Here is a 22,785-nt window from a genome sequence, read left to right as displayed (position 1 = left end):
ACCCAGGCACCGTCTGGTGAGACTGGTTCTTTAAACTTGGCAAAGACAACACTGTTTAGGAATGGCACTGTGAGCTCAATATTAATACAGTGAAATTCTTCTGAATTGTCTTGGTCATTACCTTTGAGTAAGTTTGATTACTTGTATCAGGTCTTCTCAATATTTTTTCTCTTCAGGACTGAAGTGGTTTAGTTCCTTCAACCTGGCAGTGTAGATGGTCACACCATTTCTGCTGTCAAGCATGATGGTGCCAGTATTGTGTTGTTGGCCTGCTTCTCATCAGCAGGGTCTAAGAAGTTGACAGGGTGTGGGGGTGGGGGGTGGGAATGGATGTTGCAAACAACAAGCAAATCTTAGAGGAAATCCTGATTTGGTCTGCTAAAGACATAAAACTCAGACAAAAATTCACCTTTCAGCAGGACAATGACCCAAAGTGCAAGGCCGAAGCTATACTAGAGTGCCTTAAGAATAGGAAAGTACATGTCCTTGAGTGCCCAGTCAAAATACATATCTGTGTCCTTTTTAGAATTTTATGATGAGAAAATTGAAACAATTACTGCCCAACCAACTTGACAGAAATTGATCAAGTAGAATGGTGGACAATCGCTGGACACTTATCCAACAACAAATCATTTGAAAACGTAAATAGGTTTTCAAGGGACATCCAAATTTAAGTTTCTTTTTATCCATTAAGTTACCCGCTCTCTTTGTTTCTTTAGTCTTCTAAGGCTCATCCGAAGACTAATACAAATACAATCCTGTATCGCTAAACACTGAGCTTGGTATCTTTTCCAAATTAATAAAAAGCCATCTGACAATCCCACAGATTCTTCCCAGATGTTTCAAGCACTTGAAAGTCTTGATTGCATAAAAAAATTCTCCAAAGAGTGAAGTTTAAAGCAAATCACTCAGTTTCGGCACAGAAATTCAGATGAGAATATAATATTTCATGGAAGTAAAATTCCTTATTTAGAAGTTAAGCATTTAAAATGTTTCAAATAAATAAAAGTCCAGAAGGAGTGTATTATTTTTTTTTCTCGTTTTACGCAACCCAAAGCCTGACTTTTCCTCACGTCGAAGGCACTAGGACCTTCCTTTTTTAGTGTTTTCAGTCTTATTTCCCAAATTGTCATTTTTGTGCAGTTGCTGCTAATAATTACTCTTTAGATTCAGCAGAACAAAAACAGTCACTTAGCTTTATAATCTGTTTTCTGTTTTTTCAAAATCATTATTCTGTAATATTATATGCTGCTTTATCTGAGACAACTTACTTAAAATAATTCATATTTGTGTAATAAAGTATAATGATTTCATAGTGGTAATTATGTCATAGTGAAATAATAAGGCAGTGACATTAAATCAAAGTTTAGAGTACTTAGGTCATGAAAGATCTCATCTCATGTTTCTCTTCATACAGATATTGACTCCAATATCCTGGCTAAATTCACTCTTGGTTTTATAGTCTGGCCTGTCTTGTGCTCCCTGTCAATTCTATTGATGAAGTATTTTCTCACCTCTCCACCTGATCTGCTATATACTGGGGCTGGACAAAATTACAATTAACGTTGTGTAAGGGTTGTTGCTCTTAACACAGATGGGGGGGCCTTTCCCTTTAACTTTCAGTGTAAGATGTAGTGGGTGCCCCTGGGTTAAGTGTTTTGGGATTCTTTGGGATGAAAAGCACTATATAAATACAAGGCTTTATTTTTTTTTCATTAGTGTTACAAGACAATAGGAAATCTAGTGCATGATGCAGATAAAGTAAAGCAACAGATGAACAGCAGGAAAAGATCTCACTTTTTGGCACAACAAAGGTGTAAAACTGCACATTGGGGTTGTCGGCAGAGATATAGAACACAGTGGGCGAGCTGTTGTTAAATGACGAGAAATTGGAGAATTGCAAAAAGTGTTTGATTTTGTTTTTGGGTATGTAAGGAGTCCAGTCTTCCCTTAAAGTTTGGTACCTGCTTGGCACAGCATGCTACATTTTGGCTACAGATTTGTTGTGTGGAGCCTAACATGAGTCGCCTCAGCTTTCCCTGTGTTTATCAAATTAGTTTTAATTTGTAACTTGATGTTACATCTGAATGCAGTAGTTTCTTATTGGAATCTGTAGTGCTAGGGTGGAACAGCTGCTTTGCTCTTGTACACAACAGATGAGATTTTCCGGTCACCTTAACAATGACTGAGTTCTGAGAGTCTAACATGGAGGTATTTGCACACACTAGTGCTGGGACACAGCCAGAGGTGAACACCACTTCTTCCCTTTCCAACTGGGGAGGGGGTGGCAGGATTTCAGACCTGGACAGGTGTGCTAACAGGGATTGTTACCCTTGTGGGGGAAAAGCTAAACACAGGTTTCCTACAGCATAATACACCTCTTTGAACTGTGCGACACATCTAAAATATAAAAATCTGTTGTCCACATTAAGGAGGTTAATAACCATATGAATAAAGGATAACATAGTTCTGTTGCATTTAAATTTAGGTAGTCTATATTTATGTCTTTACGGAAGGTTCTCAAAATGTTTGGTAGAGATGTCTGTCAGCTACAGCTGCTCGATACATTTGCTGCCTACCTTTACTGTCTTTATCAGTCTGTTTTTATTGTGTGAGTTCAGGTTATCAAAGAATGTAATTGATGTTAATGAAACTTCATTCCAATCCAGAAAAGTTTGTTGAGGTTGGTTTTACCCAACAAGTAAAAGGTGACTGATTTAGTTTGATCCAGAAACATATTTTATTATTGATTAAATCCCTGTTGCCTGTTGTACCTAAGTAGTCATGTATTTGAGAACTTCAAATTATTGATCTTTTATGGGGATGTCAGGTAGCCAATAAACATCTGTTAATGCAAATATCAAAGTTTTCGGAAAATTACTCCTGCCAGCAGTGCCAGGGCAGTGGAATCCTTTTGGAGTGTATCCTCATTTCTTTTTTTTTTTAGTCCTTTTTCATGTTGAAGTGATACAGTTTGCTAGATAGCGCCAAAAAGCTGTCTGCTCATATGGTCACATTTGAATAGTCACATTTCTAGTGTCAAATTCATTTGGTTGAATTAATACTACAGAAGTGTACAATTTAGATATGAGCTGCAGCTTAACATGTGACAGTGATGGAAAGGATAATAGCTACTTGTTGTAAGTAAATGCACTGCAGTAGAAATTGAAAAATGGAACTATTCTGAAATGAATTGAGTATTGGCAGAAGCAAGGAAGAGTTTGTGTTCTAATTCCATGGATCTTGGGTAAATCGTTTTGTTTAATCCCTGAATAAAAGTCTGTCGATCTGAACATGTATTTTCTTGTTACCGGAAAGCACTTTTATAGTCTCTTTGTGCTGTGCATTCCTATCTCAGAGAAAAGTCTTGAAAGACACTACTCAAAAATTACGAAAGTAAAACCAAAGTTTGGCAGATACAATGTAGTGCAGCTGTTGCCTGTATGAATTTGCTCATTGGAGCAGCTATTAACTAACATTTTCCATCTTCTAAAAGTTCTGGGCTCTGCAACCTTCTATAACCTACCCTCTCTTCAGTTTTCATCTTTTATTTCCCCTTTGTGCCTTCTGTGCTGGCTGAAGGCAAGTTTATAATTAAATGTTTCTCTGTTTTAGAACTGCTAGAACTTAATTTGAACTTTAACTAGACTTTACTTCAGGCTTCTTTAATCAAAATCAAGTAAATTGTGCTCTTAAAGCTTTATCTTGCAAATATCTCCAAAATCTAAAATATGAAGCTCAAACTGAATACCCCAAGATTTATTATCTTCAGTGTCCTCTTAAGTTATGCTTAGCTTCAAGGGTGTTTCAAAAAGCATAGAACTTAGTTAAAGGGAAACTGCACTGTTAACCACTGTCTTTCATACCAGTTCAAGATGTATGCAAAACCGTTCCTTACAGTTTTAGCATTAGATTACAACATTTTAGCTGTTTTGAAAATGTAATCAGGCCGTTCTTAGTCAGGTTGAGGTTGAAAGTTGCTGTGGTGCATTGTACCAAACAGCCATAACCTGTATGTAATCTGTAGGTTTAGAGCATAAACTTTAAGGAGAAAGAGTTGTTTCTGAAAACAAAACAGTTGTTTTGTGTCGCTCACCTAGAAAATGCCAAGATGCAGCCCTGAAAACAAATGCTGAGAACCTGTGTACATTTGTACCTCATAAAACAGTATTAATTTTACAGATCCCTATATAAAACGCAAACTTTTGCTTCATCAGTATAGCAGTTCATGGAAATGTTTAGACAATTAGTTACAGTAGATATAAAACGTCTACACATCCTTATTAAAATTGCAGGTTTTTGTGATGTAAAGCCAGAATTCAGGACAAGTCATGTCAGACATTTTTCCATCTTTAATATGACCTTGCAACCAACAAAATTCAAGAGAAAAACAAATAGATAATTATTAGGAAAAATAATTGAAATGAAAAAACCTACAACACCCTGGTTGCATAAGTGTGCACACCCTTTTATAATGGGGGCTGTAGCTGTGTTCAGAGTTAACCAATCACATTCAGAATCATGTCCAAAGGTAAGTAGCATACACCTGCCGTCAATGAAAGTGATTCTGATTAACCCCAAATGAAAATCAGCTGTTCCTGTAGGATTTTCTTGAAACTTTCGTGGTTGCATCCGACTGGGATAGCCATGGTCCGCAAGGAGCTGACAAAACATTTACAGGATCTTATTGTTGAAAGGTACCGATCAGGAGAGGGCTATAAAAGAATATCAAAGGCATTGGATGTACCATGGAGCACTGTGGAGACTATCAATAAGTGGAGAAAATGTGCCACCACAGGGACATTGACAAGATCAGGACAACCCTCCAAAGTTGATGACAGGACAAGGAGAAAACGTATCAGGGAGGCTACCAAGAGGCCTAAAGAAACATTAAAGGAGCTGCAGGAATTTCTGGCAGGTATTGGTCACTCCTTGCATGTGACAACAATCTCCCGTATTCTGCACATGTCTGGGCTATGGGGTAGGGTGGCAAGACAGAAGCCATTTCTCACAAAAAAGAACATCCAAACCCATATAAAGTTTGGGAAAAAAATACATTCAGTCACCCTAAAACATGTGGGAAAATATCTTATGATCTGATGAGACACAGGGTGAACTTTTTGGCCTTAATTCTGAAAGATCTGTTTGGTGGAAAGACAGCACAGCTCATCATCCGAAGAACACCATACCTACTGTGAAGCATGGTAGTGGAAGCATCATGCTTTGGGGCTGCTTATCTTTAGCTGGGACAGAGGCTCTAGTCAAGATGGGATAATGACTAGCTCCAAATATCAAGATATTTTGGCACAAAACCTGCTGGCCTCTATTAGAAAGCTGAAGATGAAAAGGAATTTCACCTTCCAACTACCCAAAGCACACATCCAACTCAACCAAGGAATGGCTTCAGAAAAGGAAGATTAAAGTCTTGGAATGGCCCAGTCAGAGCCCAGACCTCAATCCCATAGAAAATATAGTGCACAGGAGATCCCCTGGCAATGTGAAGGAGCTTGAACTTTTTTGCAACAAAAAGGGATACAGTTTCAAAGTCCAGGTGTGCAAAGTTTGATAGAGACTTATTCACAAAGACTTACTGCTGTAATAAATGCAAAAGGTGTTTCCACAAAGTATTAGTTGAGGCGGGGAGGTGTGCACACTTATGCAACCAGGGTGTTGTAGGTTTTTTAATTTCAATTAATTTTCCTAGTAAGTATTTGTTTTTCTCTTGAATTTTGTTGGTTGCAAGGTCACATTAAAGATGGAAAAATGTCTGACATGATTTATCTTGATTTCTGGCTTTACATCACAAAAACTTGCCATTTCAATAAGGGTGTGTAGACTTTTTATATCCACCGTACATGTTGGCTGCACGTGTGATCAAGTTTGACAGATTTTACAAATCTTGGTCTTTCTATCCATATTTGCCCATTTGTTGGCAAAAATTGAGATTCTGTCCGTAGATGCACTTGTTTTTATTATTATTATTTAATAAAAGTATACAGGTTAAGTTACAGATGCGTTACTGCTGCTACTTAAGGAAATTACTTGCTTTTCCTATGGCTGAAAATGAAGAAAAGAACAGTTGGTTATTGAACGTTTACTATTACAAAATCACCCTGTTCTTTGTCCTTTCAGAAAGAGCTGTTTCTTTTTTTTTAAAGAAAAGAAATAGAAGGCAAAAGCAAGGTGCCCCATATTTACTGTATCTCCAGGGACAGAAGCACAAAATCCTTGTCCTCAGCAATACTTTGGAAATATGCGACTTTTATCTCTCTCTTGAGGGATATTCCTTGTTTAAAGAAATAATTATGGATTATTCAGAATCGGAAGCCAAAGTAAAATGACTTATTAAAAAAAGACTGGAATTGACTGGCTTATAAGACTTGTTACAAGCCTAGGAGAATTCCAGTGCCTTGCTTGACCATTTAATCCTTCTGCCTCTGTCCCCCAGGCCGAGACGGCAGCCAATCGGATCTGCAAGGTGCTGGCAGTCAACCAGGAGAACGAGCAGCTGATGGAGGACTATGAAAAGCTGGCCAGCGATGTGAGTGGACAGTCTTCAACAGTTCATCACCCTGCATTCAATTAATTCTGCATATGTCTTCTCTGCCTTTACCTCTGTGAATGTATGCTGATGTCAGCTGCATTTACTTTGTGCTTTTGCCTCAGAGTACCACTCTTTTACACAACTTGTTTCCAGGAGTAAAGTAGTCTTACCGTCTCTCTCCTGAAGGGCAACCACCTGCCCACTTTCCTTCTTAAGGTTCCATCCAGTTTTCTCTGACTCTTCCTCCATCAGAAAAGTCAGATGTTCTTTATTCTAGTGAACAGTCCAGGTCTTGGAGAGCCAGTCTGTCTGCAGGTTTTCTAGATCTCCCCAAAGCACCAGGACCTGATGAGCTGTGAGAAGTTCAGTTCAGTTGGTCCCATTAAGTATTAATCCAATCATGAGCTTCTTAATGTTGTTAAGAGCTCAGCTGGAATGAAACTGTGACACCCTGGAGCCTCCAGTACCAGGATTGATCACCCTGGTCCTAAACTTTGGTTTAGCAAGAGTCATGAGGAGACCTTCCTAAAAAGTTCAAGATCCAGAACTGTAGTGCAAAAAGTACACCTATTTTGGAGCTGGGAAAAGCTGTTTACATTAAGTTGATAACCAGGTGATGGAGCTGAAGAGCCAAGTTGAGATGAACACCTGCAGATACCCTGGCTCTGCTGTACCCTGATGTTGGTTATCCCACAGTCCCTTCCTCCCCAACTACACCGTTACATTTCTGTCTCTCCTGCGTCTCTCACACACAACTTCTGCCCTCTTTCTCATGCTAACTTTGGCACACTGTGTCATGTCTTCCCTCGTGAACATGATCAACCCACCCCCTCCCGAAAATTACTCAGCTGCTCGAGTGGATCAGACGCACCATCCCGTGGCTGGAGAACCGAGCCCCGGAGAACACGATGCAAGCCATGCAACAGAAGCTGGAGGACTTCCGGGACTACAGGAGGCTCCACAAGCCCCCCAAGGTCCAGGAAAAGTGCCAGCTGGAGATCAACTTCAACACCCTGCAGACCAAGCTGCGCCTCAGCAACAGACCCGCCTTCATGCCCTCCGAAGGCCGCATGGTGTCTGTGAGTATGCTCTCCCTCAACCCCACACAGGTGCCCCTCTGGGAGAAGCACGACACCAACTGCTTTGGTTTCCTTGCCAGGACATTAATAACGCCTGGGGAGGGCTGGAGCAGGCAGAGAAGGGCTATGAGGAGTGGCTGCTCAACGAAATCCGCAGGCTGGAGAGACTCGATCACCTGGCTGAGAAGTTCAGGCAGAAAGCGACCATCCACGAGGCCTGGACCGAAGGTACAGCTTGTTCATCAATGAATGTGTGCCGTGCGTGTGCAAGAGTTAACTGCACCGACCGAGATCTCACTCATGAAATTCTTCATTTTAATCGACCATTCAAAACTTCTTCATGTATCATGCTACCACATAAAGCTGGCGCAGGTTTCTTCATGATAAAAATGGTGAGGTTATGAAGTGTGTTGATCAGTCATCCAGGATGCAAATTTAGGAGAATCTAAATGTTTCACATTGAATTCCCATTACAAAGAGCTCCTTCTCCTTTTGCAAACTGCGATGAAGAGGCTGGTTTTATAAATGTGGCCCTGAAGTATGCTTGCAAGTTACATTTACATTTGCGCTTTGCATATGAACATTACTTTCCAAAGTGTTTCACAGTAATACCCTTTTTAGCTAAGCAGTGTTGTAACTCTTGGGTTTCAAGTTAGTCCTGAAGGGGGTGTTAAAGGTGACCAGGGCCCTAGTGATTTCTGTCTGCCTTCTTGAAATATTTGTACACATTCAAAAGCAGAAGCTTGGATTACAGAAAATTGAGGGGAGTTTTTGCAGTAAACCAAGTTTCCTTTTCAGAATATTATGATGCAAACATTAGTATTGCAACACCTGCATTATTGGAGAATGAGAATACTGAGTTTCAAGGCTATAGACCTAACAGCTGTGTGATCTGGCTCCCTCTCCAGGCAAGGAGGACATGCTGCAGCAGAAGGATTATGAGACTGCCTCCCTGTCCGAGATCAAAGCTCTGCTTAAGAAACATGAAGCTTTCGAAAGCGACCTGGCTGCTCACCAGGACAGAGTCGAGCAGATAGCCGCCATTGCACAGGAGCTCAAGTAAGAGCTGGATACCCCTGTGGTCATACCTTTCATTTTTTTTAACCTATCATTTCACTGCTGATAAACCCTTTTGTTTTCTCAACCCTTAGCAAATTTCAGCAGCATGTTATTTTATTACTTCCAGACCTAAAGGTATTTTCATTTAAATAGAGTTCTTTAAGAAACTGCTTTCCTGTGGTTGTTCCTGATGCAGCAATGGTTGATGTGGTTTATTGTGCTAGGATTGCTTTTGTCCTGCTTAGCTGATTATTTTTATCCTAAAATGTTTCTTTTTGTAGTGAGCTGGACTATTATGACTCTCCCAGTGTCAACGCCCGCTGTCAGCGCATCTGTGACCAGTGGGACTCTCTGGGGTCCCTGACCCAGAAACGCAGTGAGGCCTTGCAGGTGAGGCCATTTTAAAACTATCCCCCTTTTTCCCAGTTACTGTATTATGTGAAGCAAGAGTTCATATCCTAAATTCTTAGGGTACTTAGCAAGTTTTTTGGAGATGGCTGTGGCTGCCTTAAGCTTTCCTCCAGATACAGTGGTTTTCTTGAATGAGTTGGAGAGCCTGCAGAATGTTTTCATTGCCCACAGTATCAAAGAAGTTGATGTAGGGGGGAAAAAAAGCAGATTCTGCCCTTCTGACATATTTCACTTTTGTAGAGAACCGAGAAGCTTCTGGAGACCATTGACCAGCTGTACCTGGAGTTTGCCAAAAGGGCGGCGCCATTCAACAACTGGATGGAAGGGGCAATGGAGGATCTGCAGGACACTTTCATTGTCCACACCATTGAGGAGATCCAGGTGAGTTAGAAAGGGGGGTCTCTCCCAAACCAAGGAAAGCACAGAGCGTATGTCAAGGGTTGAAATTTACGTGAGTTTGGTGTTGGTTTCAGGGGCTCAGCACAGCTCATGACCAGTTCAAGGCCACACTGCCTGAGGCAGACAAGGAGCGTCAGGCCATTCTGGGTATCCACAATGAGGTCAGCAAGATTGTCCAGACCTACCATGTCAACATGGCTGGCACCAACCCCTACACCACAATCAACCCCCAGGAGATCAACACCAAGTGGGATAAGGTACTGCAGCGTCCTAGGCCTGTGTGTGCCTGTGTATTACAGGAATTGTATCAATGGCTTGTGAGCTAAATCAATATTAACCTTGCCTACCCCTTTGTAGTTCAACTGACTCTCTGCAATTCAGTACTGTATGTGTTTGTTCCTGTGTACACATGTGTATCTATGCCCAATTCCCTTACCCCTGCTTCTGCCCTGACAGGTTCGACAGCTGGTACCTCAGAGGGACCAGGCTCTGATAGAAGAGCATACCCGGCAGCAGAATAACGAACGCCTGCGGAAACAGTTCGCCAACCAGGCCAATGTCATTGGGCCATGGATCCAGACCAAGATGGAGGTGAGCCTGATTGCTCCTTCCTGGACGCCTGTAGTGAAATGTAGGATTGCACAGTCCCCCATTAGGCGGATACAGGCATTGATCTCTCTCCTATGAGACATCTGATGGGAGGCATATGACAAAATAGAGACCAAGGTATACCAAACTAAAACTGAAATTTGAGAGAGGATACAGGACACGACTGAACATATAAAACTGTGTACGATATACAGCTTTATTTATTTTCCTTCTAGATTAAGGGAAATTGAGATAGTATAGGTTTCCTGAGCATGGCTGCTAAGGGTTTTGACAGCCAATGTCTTGTTTCATGTAGGAGATCGGGCGCATTTCCATCGAGATGCATGGCACGCTGGAGGACCAGCTCAACCACCTGCGCCAGTACGAGAAGAGCATAATCAACTACAAGCCAAAGATTGACCAGCTGGAGGGAGACCACCAGCTCATTCAGGAAGCCCTCATTTTTGACAACAAGCACACCAATTACACCATGGAGGTAAGAAAGATGTGTAGCTCTTTTCATGGATTCTCACAACTTGTATCTCAACACCAACTCGTTTCCTATAACATGGCAAACAGGACTGTGGCAAACATTCGTGATCTGAGAGCACTCTAGCCAAATTCCATTCATTCTCCAAAGCTGCAGATGAAACCACCAGGCAATTGTGTACCTCGGGATTTAATTTACACAAAAATGATTTAAGCTGTGCATGAAGGTTACTATAAATCCATTCTATATGGCTAATTTTAACATATATTAAAAACAACCAGAGTACATTATAATGCAATATAAGTGCAATCCAATGATTTATACTGTCCGTTTTGCAGAGATAAGATACGTACAAGCCAACACATACTTGCACACACCTGCGTGCCTCTACCTTTACACAAATAACTGAATATATGGACACATTAAAGAGTGATATGTGCCATTATGCTGTCTTATTTATAGGGAAATTCTAGAGACCTAAATGCAGACGCACAACTTTGGGGTCTCGGCTAAACACACATACAAATATGTACATATTCATTTTGCCTTTATATCATCTTCTAGTTAAACATGTATGAACATGAAATAGGTAAGAAGGATTTTTACATATACATATATCCTACACTGACAGGCTGAAGTAATTGAAGCTGTTTAATGCTGAACAGAGAAGACAATGAGGGGAGCTGATACAAGTAGTCAGAATCCTCAAAGGGAAGGCAAATCAATGGACTTTGTCAAAATAAAAGATGAAACACAAAGCCAAGGACACAAGTGGTAACTATGTGAAAATGTATTTTAAAGTGAGAACAGAGGGCACTTGTTTTCCCAAAGGGTTGTGGGAGTATGGAACAAACTACCCAGCTATGTGGTTGTAACTGATACCCTAGTTTCTTTCAAGAATGAGGATGAGATCCTTGGATCAGTTAACTAATAACTACCACGCAGGCTCAATGAGCCGAATTGGCTCCTCTCTTTTGTAATCTTGAGGTCACAAACTGAGGTGAAATGCAGGAGTTTCCCCCACTGCTGAACCCTTGTGCTCTGCCTCTTTCCCATCAGCACATCCGCGTGGGCTGGGAGCAGCTCCTGACCACCATCGCTCGCACCATCAACGAGATTGAGAACCAGATCCTCACGCGAGACGCCAAGGGCATCAGCCAGGACCAGATGAACGAGTTCAGGGCATCCTTCAACCACTTTGACAGGGTGAGTCCAGGACCGGGGGTGGGGCAGGGGGTGGCTGGATTCTCTGTGAAAAGGGAGTGAGTGTGTGTGTGTAGGGCTGTGTTGAAGGGATTAAGCAGTTTATTCCCTGTTAAAGATAAATGTAGCCTTCATTATTCAAGCTGTGACCAACATGATAGTAGATACTTCTTTGAAAATTTTATGACACTTGTTGACACGGACCGAGTAATTCATTACAATTTTGAATCCAGCACTGGTAATTTTTTTTCCTCACCAAGATAAGACACTCTTACTTTTGAGAGAGTTTGATTTTGTAGGTTTTGTGGATACAAGGCATTGATCTGCATGGCAGACCTTACTGTATTTAAGGCAGTCTCTACTGGAAGGCAGAGAGCTCAGTGCACTTGTTTGCATTCTAATTTCAATCATAATGATACTCCTGTCCTGGTTTGGTATAGTATGGCCTTTCCTGTGCAATGAATCTCGTTTGCCAGCAAATTCTATGATTAACTTATTTTATTCAAGTGAAATGATGGTATGGTAGCACCTGCCCTACATGTCTGTGTGTTCTCTCTGCGTGTTTAGATGTGTCGAAGAGGAGATTGAGCTAGTGTCGGTGAGTTGATATGGGCAGTGTGCAGGAGTTTGGTTTTACCTGTGTGTAGCACAAGGGAGAACTGGAAGCCTAGCGACCTGGAACTTTCTTTTTGATGTCCCTGTTTTGATTCAGACCTCTCTGCTTGCGATTGTGATTGTTTTTGAGTGCAAGTTGGAATTGCCCTGTTTATAAATGTTTATTAGTGCACTGCTACAACAACAGGATTCAAGCTTCAGTCGTATTTGGTTCTTGGAATGAGTCTACTTCAGTCTAGAAATTTACTATTTAATTGTAGTTGTAGGTGTTTTTTACAAGCATGAATAGGTGTCGGCACTTTTTTGAGAATAATTTAAATGTTTATGTTCTGAAGCCCCCCCCCCTAAGTGCTGTGTAAGGGTGGTGTAATGTTAATATAAAAATGCTTTCTTTATTGCACCATGACTTATTAGAGGGTGACACTAATCCAGCAATTCAACAGGAAAGGCAAACCTCAGGATTCTAATTCTAGTTCTGGTTTTGTTATTTCTGATGAAGGTCAGATAATATACAGGCTTATATATGCGAATAAGGTTCTGTTTAGTAAAAGCTACAAGATTATTTAGTAAAAGCTACAAGACACCAATTACATTAAATCCATAGAGGGGAAAAAAAGAGCAGCAGGCCATATATTTCTCAAAGGCTGTATGATTTGGTCTGACAAAAGAGATCTTAAACTTAAATTTAGGATAATTGGTTAAATTGAAAAAGCTACATACCTAAATAGCCATGGGCAAAAATATTAGGGACCCCACGTGAAATTAAATAGTGTCTTCCTGTGGGGGGGAAGATCTCCAAGACCAGATTTCACTCCTGTTCAAAACATGGAAAAACCGATGACACCTGTGTTTCAGTACCACCAGCCATTGCAATCACTACCACCTCAAATGGAGGTCATCTTCCTGGAAGTTTTGACTGAAACTGGACAGCAAATATTTCCAAATCTGGAGGAATAACTCTTCTCACATTCTGTTCTAGCTGTTCAAAGGCATTCACAATGTAGGATTCCTAATATTTTGAGCAGAGAGTAACCATGTCTCTTTGTAAAAGCATTATAAACGTTGTAATTTTAGCAAGTTCTAGGTGGCCGTTGTGGAAGATTCTGGAGGATTACCATCCAGAGCAACAGCAGAGATGTCAGCAGAACAGAGCGATCTGGGCATCAGTACTGCTCTAGTGGGCACGGGCTTGCAGAAGTGCTGTACTGGCACTTGCTTACAATGCCAGCCAGACTAGATGTTCTGATGACCTCACACCCTGTTCATTTTTCTTTTTGAGATAAAGCACAATTACCTACAGTACACCCTTCAAAACTGCCATTTACAGCTGAGTATTTTAGGAAAAAATATAATGACAGATGAAAACCAGAAAATAAATATTCAGGTTTAAACTTACAGGATGGATGGCCATTTTGAGCTTAAAGACAGCGTAGCTCACTCAAGTTTTGAAATTAATTTATTCTTATGGAGGTTCTTTCCAGAGAGCAAAAACAAACATACAAAGGTATCTTCTCCTGCTGTGCTCTAGGTACAGTCATTTATATAGTCCTAGTATAGCCCTCTTCAGCTTCATCTGTGACCATAAATGTCAAGACGAACAAAAATTGATTTAACTACAGAATGTACAGTATATGATATAGGAATTTGAACACCAATCACAGAATACATGTTCTTATGTCCAGGTGTCTGACAGTATCGCAAAATTCATCCTGTCAGCTAATCTAGTCGCAGCCAGAGTCAAGCAATGGGTCTGCTGCTCTTATCTGCCTGATTTCTTAACATAAAAGGATTTGAACTGGCTTTTCACCTTACAGTCAGGCAGAAATTAATATCTTGAATCGAGGTGCATCTTGAATGCAGTTTTGTCTGTTTTCTTCTGACCTGAGCCTGAGGTTTCCCTTCTCTGCCGAATCTGCGGCACAAGTACATATTAACCTCACACGACGGTTCGTCTGCCCGCCACTGCATTAATGCACATTAATTCATGTGTAATTCAGTTGAGCCTCCTGTGGAGCTGCTGTGAATGTCCACTGCAAGGTCTAATGTGTGTGCACTTTTTTTTGTTGTCTCTGTCTCTGGTGCATGCCCCTGTTCCCTGTCCCTGCCCCCCCCCCCCCCCCTCCTCCTCAACCTGCATGACGCACTTCCTCACCCTCACCGTGCCCCATGTGCATGCCCTGCGACTCGACGCCCCCCTGCACTGGCGCACACCCTGCTGCCCGACGCTCTGGCTGCCCAGGACCACTCCGGGACGCTGGGCGCTGAGGAGTTCAAGGCCTGCCTGATCAGCCTGGGCTTCGATATCGCCAACGATGCACAGGTACCCTGCAAAACCCTCCTCCCACCCCGAGCGGCCTCCTTATTTAACTACCTCTCTGTTTTTTTTTTTGTGGTCCCCAATTCCCTTTTGTTCTCTCCTTGTTTTTTTCAAAACTTGCCATTCATCCACGTTACTTTCCCTGCTTCCCCATCTTGATTTCTCTCTCACTATCGATATCCTCTTCTTCAAATTTCGGCTGTTTCCCCCCTCTGCTTCTTCACATTCTTTAACCTTTCTGATGATTTTTTTTTCTCTTCTTCTCTTCTCCTTCAAATCTGTTGTTTTTTTCCCCCCACACTCCGGGCACTTTCTCTTGCTTTTCTATAAACGTGCCCCACGTCTATTGCGCTCTTCGATGTCTCGACCCCCTATCCACATAACCCCCTCCTCCTTCCTTTGTTGCGTCTGGTTTGTCATGCCCCTCCTACCACCTCTGTAGAAGAGAACGGGGATAATGGATGCCGAAGATTTCCGCACCTGCCTCATCTCCATGGGTTACAACCTGGTAAAGTTGCTGCTCATTCTGAAGCCCCTCGTCCACGACTCCTTCTGAAACTAGAGCACTCAAGGAAGAATGCAGATGTAGCATTACCTATGTGTCAATCACTATTGAGACTCTGAGGTGTTGTCCATTTACGAGAGAGGAACTGCAATGTTATCATCACTCCTTCACTCTGCAAAGTGCAAGCAACTGGAATCTGCCTCTTTCATGGGTCTCCAAATGCTACTTTAGCCGTTAAAGGGTTAAGTGGGTTGTGTTCCACTTGTGCAAGCTTTTGTTCATATTTCCTTTGCTTTGATTCGTGGATCAGTAAATGGAGTAACCATCAGAATGCTCTCCCAAGTTTCCGAATACCCCAGAACCAGCTAAGCCATCTGTAGGAGCAGCTGGTTCTTTGTATGCTGCATATATATGAGGCTGATGGGGTGATGTGAGACAGATTAAGGAAGACTGAAATAAAAACAATTCAAGCTTTGGGGAGAGAAGGACATTCTAGTAAAGTGGCCCTAAGCAGAATAAATCAGTGCACAAGAGAGATCATGTAACTGGTGGAATGCTGATTTGATGCATAAACGATGGTGTTGTCTCCTTACAGACTATTCCCTTTACAGTGCATTTTATTCTGGCTTGAAAATCTGGAAATACGATCTTGATGGAAAGACCAATTGGTTGCAGTTGCCTAGATCTTATACGCCCACCTTGCATTTAGAGACCATAGGGGTTGATCAGCATTTGATTCTAATGTTATTTTGTTCATTAGTATTTCAATAAAGGACCTTTTGCATCATCGGTATGACGTTCTAAAACCAACAGAATGAGGCAACAGCGCAATATCAGGAGAACAGGCAAAATTAATTGGCTTCAAATATTCAAGTTTGTGCTTGTTAATTTCTGCGTTCAAATGCCCTTTGTTATCTAATTTGGGTCAATAGCTTGTGTAATGTGATTACACTGCCTCAGAGCTGTGAGACTCAGCTGGGCATCAGAATTGCCAAGTAAACCTTGGCTTGTAAACCTCAGGTGCATCTATCAAACATTTGTATCTATAAAGTATATGGTGCAAAGTGAGTTCTGAATTGTTTTTCCACAGGAATTTATCCTGCACTGTTCCACAGCACAGGGACTGACTGAAATCAGGATGCCAACACACCTTTGAATGGCTTTTAATACATAAGCATTTCACAATAAATTGAACACAATGTAGAATCTTGGAAAGGCTAACCTGGTGTGATGCAGGTCTCGCTCACCTAAAATCAGCGTGCAGTACTTTTTAAAAAACTTTTCTTAAAAGAACACTATTGGAGGCACAGCTCAGAACAATCCTAGGTAACGCCTTCCAAATGACTCTTAGTGCTTTGAAGATTTACAGAGCTCGGAATGCAGCTGTCGGAAGATGAGTGGAGAACGACAATCGGGCAGTAACGAAAGCTGTGGGTTTGGTCTACTTCGGCGTTGAGAGAGCACTTTCACAACTGAGGTTTCTGCTAGATCTTTGGTTTGAAGTGGAAATTTTAATAAGGATTTGTCTTGGCCTGGAACAGGCAAGGCATGTGTGGGCAGGGGGTGGGTGTGTAGCTTTCAGGAATAGTTGGATCACACCACTAAGGGCTTTGTGGCTAAAAGCAGTGATGTCCTTTGCAGGGCGAGGCTGAGTTTGCCCGCATCATGAGCATCGTCGACCCCAACCGGCTTGGGGTCATCACCTTCCAGGCCTTCATTGACTTCATGTCCCGGGAGACAGCCGACACCGACACAGCTGACCAGGTCATGGCGTCGTTCAAGGTGTTGGCGGGAGACAAGGTACGTGGAGAACGTGTGTCAGAGTGGACAGGGTACACCGAGGTCAAAGAGCAAGGGCTAGATGGTGCATATCCAGAGGTCAGAAAAGCACAACCATCTTTCTTTTACGTCTTTCTTTATTTCCATCTGTAATAATGTACAGCCAGGATCATGGAACAAGTAATAGGTTTATTCCATGCTGAAAAAAAGAAGAAGGAAAACGCAACGTTTCGGCCATGGAGCCTTCTTCAGGTGTGAGCAAGACCTATTGGTTGCACTCTTGAAGAAGGCTCCACGGCCAAAACATTGTGTTTTCCTTCTTCTTTTTTTCAGCATGGAATAAACCTATTACTTGTTCCTTTGCAGCCTATGCATGCTGACGTAGCTACCCACCTAAACTACTACAGCCAGGATCATGCACTGTAACTAAGTCAGGGTTTTCTGGGAGTTAAATATTAGTCCACAGGAAAGAGAAAATATCCTAAGGTTCTTCTGGTGTTAAATGCATTTTTGCAGGGGGTTTCAGAGTTACGGAAGAGGGAAAAAAATAGCTTGAAGCTTACAGGAGAAAGGTACACAGTAAGCAGATATACAGTTTTGAATAATTCTTTTGATAAAAGATGTTGAGGATAAGACTTCCTGCAAAGAACAGAAATCAAGTTTTGCTGCATGAGTAAATGTTATTATAGCTAGTTTATTGAATGTATGGTTAGATAACATCAATATTAACCATAGTCTTGGATGTATTCCTTTGCAATAAGATCAGGTAATCCAGAATGAGCTTTATTTGGGGTCTGAGGAATGGTTGATCTCATCGGATGAGTTGGGGTGCTGAGGTGTCAGTGCAGGTTTAGGCTCCTGCTGCCCTGAGGGCTGGCTGTCTGGGTCTTTCTGTGGTTTTGCTCCTGGTGTATCTTAATGATGAAATGAGAGACATTACACCAGCATGGGAATATTGCTCCTGAGTAGTCCCCTTAATGCAAACTTCTCAGGGTGATTTATTATAAAAATGAATTTTCAATCCAGGTTAAAAAAAAAAACCATAAGAACAGCTACATATTTGTACACAATGTACTTAATGAGGCTTACTAGTACCTTATACAACATATCCCTCAATTTGAATTATATGCTTTTAAATATACATTTCAGTAATGCCTGTAAATATAGGTGGTCAGGGCTATAATTAGGACTAATAAAATGAAGACTTGAATTAAATGATGGAAATGAAGATTTCCTGCTTGACCCTCACCCTTGTGGGACAGTGGGACACCATAGCCCAGTGCTTTCTCCTTGACAGATAGTGGGACGCCGTAGCCTAGAGCTTTCTCCTTGACAGATAGTGGGACACTGTAGCCCAGTGCTTCTCCTTGTCGGACAGTGGGACTCCATAGCCCAGAGTTTTCTCCTTTGCCATCAGTGGGATGCTGTCAAACGCTCTCCTGTACTGTCTTTCAGAACTACATCCTGGCAGATGAGCTGCGACGGGAGTTGCCCCCGGACCAGGCCGAGTACTGCATCGCCCGCATGGCCCCCTACACTGGGCCCGACGCCGTGCCCGGTGCCCTCGACTACATGTCCTTCTCTACCGCGCTTTACGGCGAAAGTGACCTTTGAACCTTTCATCACCGCCTGCCAGCACGTTTTTTTTTTGTACGCAGCCAGCCTCTTCCACCGCCTCAACCAACAATCCCAACCCCCCCCCCCCCCCCCACCACCACCTGCCTGGACCCCCCCCTGCCCCAGCGCTGATCCCCCCCTCCCCGTCCGACTGTCTGTGTTGTTACTGGCTTGCCACGCTGAAGCTCTGTTTACAGAGAGAGAGAAAGGGGAGTTTTTCTTTTTTCTTCATAAAAAATAAAATTAACATATTTTATTATACAAAGCAAAAAAAGGTATTTTTCTCCACCTGATTTAATGAAAAAAATAAAGAAAAAAATTGCACCCACTGGTGTTATTTTTTTTTTATCCGTGCCCACCATGCAAAGTGTTTCCCTCTGTGTAAGCTGGATGTAGAATAGACTGCCAATTTTTCACACAACTTCTCCCGGGGGAGGTAGTACACAAGAAAGCTTGGCTAAAAATTTACCTTGCCCTTTTCAGTCTTAAATTGACTACAAATTGAGGCTTTTCAAGTTCAAATTAAATTAGTCATCACATGTGATCGCAAGGTTATTAAACTTCTGATATTGTACCACAGTACTGATAATAGTACTGTACTCCAGCTCTGCTCCTGTAGAGCCACTGTCAGTGGTCTGGAGACCCCCAAGAAGTCCTCAGACTTTCCAGGGCTTACCTAAAACAAGGGAAAATGCATGGCAGTTATACACCTGTTATACTGTGTTTAAACTGAGAGGTCCTTGTTGAAAATGATTTATCGAAAAGGGGTCTATTTTCCAGCAAAGTATGAATACCTCAGATATAAGTGTATTGTACCACTGGCTGCTAATTTTCTTGGTTGCTGGTGGAATGGTAGAGAATGCAGTCAGGTTAATTTGCGAGCGGTTTCTCAATATAAACACAATTTGAATATCCTGAGCCCAGAGCTTTCTGGCTGATGGCTGGGTAGAAAGGCAGTATCAAGAGAAAATGTTCTATTTGCTGAATGAGAGGTCAGGAGGAGGTCAGGGAAGAGTTGGAGCTTGTTTGTAGTGTGTTACCAGTGGAACTGCCATTAATTCAGTTCACAACAAGGTCATAGCACAGCATACATATGCACCTATACTGTACAGGTACATGTATAAAAACCTTGAATATTTGTTTAGTTGCATCCTTTGAATTGGCATTGCTGAAATTTGGAAAATATTAAAAGTTCTGAAAGGAAGAGTTTTGAAATCCTTTTTAGAGTGTGTACTAAGCAATGGAACAGGAGGAAAGCTTTAAGAATTGAACATCAGCACGGCCAGGATTTGTGAGAATGTACTTGTAGTGCCTTGTTGTGGGTTATAACAGTTTGAAACCAAATATCTAGGACAAAAGAATAAAACTCTTGAAGTTTTGTAATGCTTATTTTGTTTTCTTTTAAGTCACTGTCATCTTGGTCACTCATGGTAACGGTTCTGCAGAGATGTATTTTAAATATTTTATTTCATTCAAGAGCAATTCTGTTAACAAACACTTCAGCCTTGTGTACATCATGCAGATTAGTCCACACTGGGTACAAGGAGCAGACAGACATTGTGAATAAGACATTGTTCAATCATGCGTGTCAGATACTACTACATACTGTAAGTAGTAGCAGTTTCCACTCTACTCTGGTAATACTGAAATTTCAATCATTCTCACAAAAATGAAAACAGCACAATGACAGATCTAAACTACTCTATAAAGAAAGCAGGTTTTTGGTAGTCTAGTCCAAAAGATGTTTTTATAGGATACAGGAAGCTGTGGTGTTTTTTTCCAGTTTGTTTCCCTTCCAATTTGAAACTGGGGGCTGTTGATTTTCCTGGTGTGCTGCCGCATTCTTTTGCACTAATTAAGGTAGAGGGTGGGGAACACGACTGTTGTGAATGCATTCTACCAGTGTCCGCTGTTGAGTTTCTTCTCCATGCTCTCTAAGGGGAGAGTTGCCTGGTTGTCATGAGAGCCACTGGTGCACAACGTGGCCAGGATACCCTCTCTGACTCAAGCCTACTGAACTTTAGCTAAAGACACAGCCAGAACCAGTCACGTCTTGAGCTTGGGGCTTGACTTGGACAAGTGCATTTATAGATTGAGCCATTTAGAAAACCGCAGAAGTCTTTTCCACAGTTCTCCAAAACGTGATGTGATTCTGGATAGTTCCTCAACAATTTGCCCAACATTGTGCTTGCTGCTTTTTCATGTTTAACCCGCACAAAATAGAACATGTCACAAGGGAATAATCAAACACAAACCACATCGCTCATGAGTGATACTCAGAGGTTGAAATCTTGTTGCAAATGACTGCCTAATTGATCCTGTTATTTTTTAATGGATGACACGTGAGAAGATTTTGTGTAATAAATTCTGAAATTTGCCATGCTGATTATTGCCAGTTTTTAATTATAACGTTTTACAATAAAACAATGTGGCAACCAACTGTTTGAACATTTTAAACACTAGGTGGTGTATTTGCAGCATTCATCTGAATACTCTGAGCCAGTGCTGGACAATGTCCAAAAGCTCTTAACAAATTATTAAGCAGAAGCTTATAAAGACGATACTGGAAAATTACAGCTTCATACTCCTTTTCCTGGTAACTAGCCATCCCCCATCACAAAGTGTGACTGTTACTGTAAGTAGCAAGTAGGGTGGCATGGTGTGACTGCACTCCAGATGGGACACCAGCCATTTCTGCTAACCAGTGTGATGAGATGGTGCTTGTAACCATAAAGGTGAAAGTACAAGTCCAAAAGAATCTTCCGGAAACTGATTTTGTAACTTTGGGGAAGGCTTTTTTTGAAAGTGCCAGACATTGTTTCAGAATTTTTGCCATTAAAATGTCTTTATAGAGAATCAACATTTGAAAGAAATAAAACTAGCTGGGCAGAGCAAATTTTCCTGAATGCAAAAGGAAAACCAGTTTAAACACAAACTAAAAATACCCAATGGTTAAACAGATCAGTTAAAACTACTATCAGAGAGACCACTATCACTAAGCATGAAGAGGAAAACATATTATTAGGACTTTTTAATGAGGGCTTTTTCTTCTTGGTCTAACTGCTTACGAATTTCATATAAGATAAAATCACTTCATTGGCCATATACAATTTCTTGTATTAGGAATTCGTCTTTTTGCATACTCCAACTTGCTCTCCATGAGACACACAGACCAGGAGAGAAGCCTGGGGTCAGAGCGCAGGGTCAGCCATTTATACAGCACCCCTGGAGCAGTTGGGGTTAAGGGCCTTGCTCAGGTGCCCAACAAAGTAGAATTTCTCTGCTGGCCACAGGAGTCGAACTGGCAACCATCCAGCCACAGGAGCAGATCCTTAGCCACAGAGCCACTGCACCGCCTGTTATATAAATTTAACTGTGAATTAAAATATAAAATATCTTCTTGTCAAGCACATAAAAGAAGTGTTACCATGATAATTCTGAAATGGGAAAAGGGTGCATATGTTGTGGGGTAAAAGTAAAAAAAAAAATCAAATTGATAATTCTTTAAAATGTTACCATATTTGTTACAGGCGGGAATGTCTGTTTGTGTGGAGTTTGCATGTTCCACCATATTCGTTCAGGTTTTCTCTTTACCTTCCAGGAATGAACTGAGCAAATACATGCTGGTCAGCTTGATTGGTGTCTTTAAATTGTCTGCACGTGGGCAGATGCCCTCTGGTGGCAGAGGGTAGACAGCCTTGCTCCCTGAGCTTCTTGGATATTCTCTGGGTTGCACAACCCTTATCCCGAGCTAATCTGCTTCTTATAATGAATGGATGGTTGGTTAAAAAAAAGAAAATGTAAGCTTACAGAACCCACAGGACCTCACAAAAAACAGATGAAATTAAATCTCAAAACAGGAAAATTGCTGGAGGAGTGAGAAAAATATATATATTTTTAAATATGGTACCTAATAAAGTAGTGGTAAAGAAAGAAGGTAAGACCTTAAGAGGCAATAACACAGTTATTGCCTACTGTTACAGTTACTGCATTATGTTGTTTTAATGCTGAAAAGGAGACTTAATATTTGAATATTTAATAAAATGAATAGGAGCTTCCATTTAATATTTGAACCACTGATCTGGAGTAAAACTAGAGCTCTTGTTGTGTATATTTAAGTGGCCCAATAGAGCTCCAGTAGTATTAGCTATCCTGTGGTTTGACATGCTGGCAAATGTA

The 22,785-nt window shown here is 41.5% G+C and overlaps 1 protein-coding gene across 5 annotated transcripts in view; it reads left to right on the top strand.

Moving 5' to 3' along the window:
• Positions 1-18,930, top strand: part of actn1 (actinin, alpha 1) — a 67,293-nt gene extending 48,363 nt beyond the window's left edge. For 2 of the 5 annotated variants that reach the window (XM_088648824.1, XM_088648823.1), the window contains exons 9-21: positions 6,449-6,541; positions 7,393-7,623; positions 7,704-7,851; positions 8,532-8,682; positions 8,964-9,072; positions 9,334-9,474; positions 9,567-9,749; positions 9,949-10,083; positions 10,397-10,576; positions 11,630-11,776; positions 15,148-15,213; positions 16,852-17,010; positions 18,445-18,930. In XM_088648824.1, the coding sequence (XP_088504950.1) occupies positions 6,449-6,541; positions 7,393-7,623; positions 7,704-7,851; positions 8,532-8,682; positions 8,964-9,072; positions 9,334-9,474; positions 9,567-9,749; positions 9,949-10,083; positions 10,397-10,576; positions 11,630-11,776; positions 15,148-15,213; positions 16,852-17,010; positions 18,445-18,603 (1,902 nt within the window). In that variant the 3' untranslated portion in view covers positions 18,604-18,930. Of the gene's footprint in view, positions 1-6,448; positions 6,542-7,392; positions 7,624-7,703; positions 7,852-8,531; positions 8,683-8,963; positions 9,073-9,333; positions 9,475-9,566; positions 9,750-9,948; positions 10,084-10,396; positions 10,577-11,629; positions 11,777-14,627; positions 14,709-15,147; positions 15,214-16,851; positions 17,011-18,444 lie in introns of all 5 variants that reach the window. The other 3 variants (XM_088648822.1, XM_088648821.1, XM_088648825.1) reach the window with 2 other exon arrangements.
• The last annotated feature ends 3,855 nt before the right edge of the window (positions 18,931-22,785 follow it).

This window comes from Lepisosteus platostomus, chromosome 10 (genome assembly GCF_059453375.1).
Source record: "Lepisosteus platostomus isolate fLepPlt1 chromosome 10, fLepPlt1.hap1, whole genome shotgun sequence".
In the NCBI taxonomy this organism is placed as follows: domain Eukaryota; kingdom Metazoa; phylum Chordata; class Actinopteri; order Semionotiformes; family Lepisosteidae; genus Lepisosteus; species Lepisosteus platostomus.
This window is presented reverse-complemented; position numbering and strand designations above follow the sequence as displayed.